The 2,976-nt window shown below is 47.8% G+C and overlaps 1 gene segment (V, D, J or C); it reads right to left on the bottom strand.

Moving 5' to 3' along the window:
- Positions 1 to 1,835: 1,835 nt before the first annotated feature.
- On the bottom strand, positions 1,836 to 2,621 carry LOC100925590. The segment is given in 2 exon segments: positions 1,836 to 2,383; positions 2,494 to 2,621. Coding segments are annotated over 2 exon segments (594 nt in total).
- Between the last annotated feature and the right edge of the window lie 355 nt (positions 2,622 to 2,976).

The raw sequence follows: 2,976 nt of genomic DNA, 5'->3' as shown, positions 1-2,976 counted from the left end.
GTGCCGTCTCTGCCCTGATCGCCTCCACTCTGCCCCGTCCTATGTGTGAGCACAGTTTTCACATTTTGTCTCCCATGTTGGATTGTAAGCTCTTTGAAAATAGGAATTGTTGTTCCCTTTATTTATTTATACCCTAATGCTCAGCACAGTATTCAACACATAGTAGGTGTTTCATGAATGCTTGGTGACTGAGTGGCTAACTGTACCTATTGCCATGGGAGGAGAAAAACCCGGGACCCTGCAGACCCTCAGGAATGGGCTATCTTAGCCACTGGGCCCTCCATGGGGTCCCCTCCCCTGCTGCATTCTCAGTATATTTGTGGGAGAGTCTTCTTGAGTGCTGCTTCCTTAGTTTATGTCACACATAAACGAGTGCCAATTTTTGAGCTACTTCTATCCATTGGCTTATTGCTAAATGGCCCTGGGGACATATTGTCTGTGGTGTAAGGACAAACACAGGACCATCACATTGCAGTTGGATACTAGTGGAACCCACAGTGGGTACAAGTGGTGGGATGTGGATGCTGTCCTTGGAACTCATCATATTTATAATAATAATAATAAAAGAGAACTTTATGGTTTGTAAGGAACTTTACAAATGTCTCGTTTTATCCTCAAAATAACATTAGGATGCAGGGGCTCTCATTAGGACATTTTAATAAATGGGGAAATTGAGACTGAGAAAGGTTAACTGTCCTCTTAAATTTCATATAATACATAACTTTTTGAAGACTAATTTGGAGCCAATTCTTCCTGTCACCAACTCCCAACAGTCAGTCACTCTCTCTCTCTCTGTCTCTGTCTCTGTCTCTCTCTGGTGCCATGTAGCTGTCTCAGTGCACTTTACCTTGAATGGACATTATTTTTCTTTTTTTTTTAATTAATGCTTTTTATTTACAAAATATATGCATGGATAATTTTTCAACATTGACCCTTGCAAAACTTTGTTCCAAATTTCCCCCCTTCTTCCTCTATCCCCTCCCCTTGCTGGCAGGTAGTCCAATACATGTTAAATATGTTAAAATATATGTTAAATCCAATATATGTATACACATTTATACAGTTACCATGCTGCACAAGAAAAATCAGATGTAGAAAAAAATACCCAGAAGGAAAACAAAATGCAAGCCAACAACAGAAAGTGTGAGAAAGCTTTGTCGTGGTCCACACTCAGTCCCCACCCATCCTCTCTCTGGGTGTAGACATTTCTCTTCATCACTGAACAATCCCAACTGTTTAAATCATCTCAATGTTGAAGAGAGCCAGGGGTCATTATTTTTCAAGAATGAATGTGGGGCAGGAGCTGACCTGCTCCATTGCTACTCATACTGAGTAAATTGAGCCAAGTGCCTGGAGTGCAAAGACAGTAAGACCCAAAGCATTGGTGTCCTGTGGCCTCTGCCTGGCTGGCAGAGCCTGGATGACCTCCACCCTGATTATGAAGATTTGGGCAGTTTCCAGTCTTGAAACTCTGACTTCGGGAGATGCTGGTCGCGGCCCATTGCAGGTGCGGGCGCTGGCTAACAGAAGTGAGCGGCTCTTGGCCGGGGCCTGTCAGCAGCTGGCCCCTCTTCCTGGTTCCCGCTTCCTCTCTACTGTCTCTGCTTCCCCCTGACCGTGTCTGTGGTCACGGCCTCTCAGCCCTGGCAAGTGTCCAGGGGTCGCCTTCGCCAAACCAGCTGCGCTTGGGGAGAGCTGCGAGGGCGCAGCTGCAGCGGCCTCTTCAGGGCAGGGCCCCTCTCCCCCTCCCCCAGCCAAGTCCCAAGCGCTGAAGGCTCAGCTGACCTGGTGTCCGTGTCCTGGAAAGGAGGTTGGAAAAGGAGAGGAAGGTGCTCATGGGAGACAGGGCGAAAATTCAGGGTCTATTTCTAGGACTTACTTTCAGTGTGGTTTTGGGCACATCATGGACAGTGGGCTCTGAGACAGGGACACAGAAACAGGAAGCACAGCCTCGGGCCCTTTAGCAGCTGGGGCTGGGCCAGAAATGGGGCAGCTGTGTGGGGGGGAGGGGGCTGGGCTGGCAGGGGGGTTTTTGTCCCACTTCCTCGCTGAATGTAGCACTGTGAATGCTCAAAATTACTACAACAAGCTGCCCCGCAGTAGTAATCGCCTTCGTCCTCGGGCTGGAGGTTGTTGATGGACAAGTAGCGATCGGCCCCAGAGGCGGAGCCTGAGAAGCGGTCGGGGACCCCCTCGCCCTTGCCTGCACTTCCATCACCCTTCACATACATGAGGTACCGAGGGGCCTTTCCTGGGATCTGCTGGAACCATTCAATTCGGTAACCACTGTGCTGACTGTCCAGGGTGCAGGTGAGTCTGGCCGTGGCTCCCAGGGATGCAGACATGGAGGGAGACTGAGTCAGCACAACCTGGGAGAAGGAACCTGGAAACACAGACAGACATTAATGTCCCAGCATAGGAGAGAGGGGGAAGATCTCACAGGAGACTTCAGACCAGGAAGGAGGGAACAGGACAAGCAGGGTCAACCCTGACCTGAGCAGCAGGTGAGCAGGAGGAGGCAGACAAAAGGCCAGGCCATGGTGCAGGGGACCCCGAGAGCTCTGCTCCCCAGATAGCTCTCAGCTGAGTCTGGGCTCTGCCACATTCTTCTTATATTCTCACTGTGAGCCTATGATGGGGCTCCAGAAGGTGGGTGTGGGCTGGATGCAAATCTGGGGCTTCTTCTTTTTCTTCTTCTTTTTTTGAAATTTTATTTATTTATTTTTATTATACCTTTTTATTTACAAGATATATGCATGGGTAATTTCTCAGCATTGACAACTGCAAAATCTTTTGTTCCAATTTTTCCGTTCCTTCACCCCTCCCCCTCCCCCAGATGGCAGGTTGACCAATACATATTAAATATATTAAAGTATAAATTAAGTACAATATATGTATACATGTCCATAGTTATTTTGCTGTACAAAAATATCAGACTTTGAAAGAGTGTACAATTAACTTGTGAAGGAAATCAGA

This window comes from Sarcophilus harrisii, chromosome 1, assembly GCF_902635505.1.
Source record: "Sarcophilus harrisii chromosome 1, mSarHar1.11, whole genome shotgun sequence".
In the NCBI taxonomy this organism is placed as follows: Eukaryota; Metazoa; Chordata; class Mammalia; order Dasyuromorphia; family Dasyuridae; genus Sarcophilus; species Sarcophilus harrisii.
The sequence above is the reverse complement of the archived record's forward strand: the minus strand, read 5'-3'. Positions and strand labels throughout refer to the sequence as shown.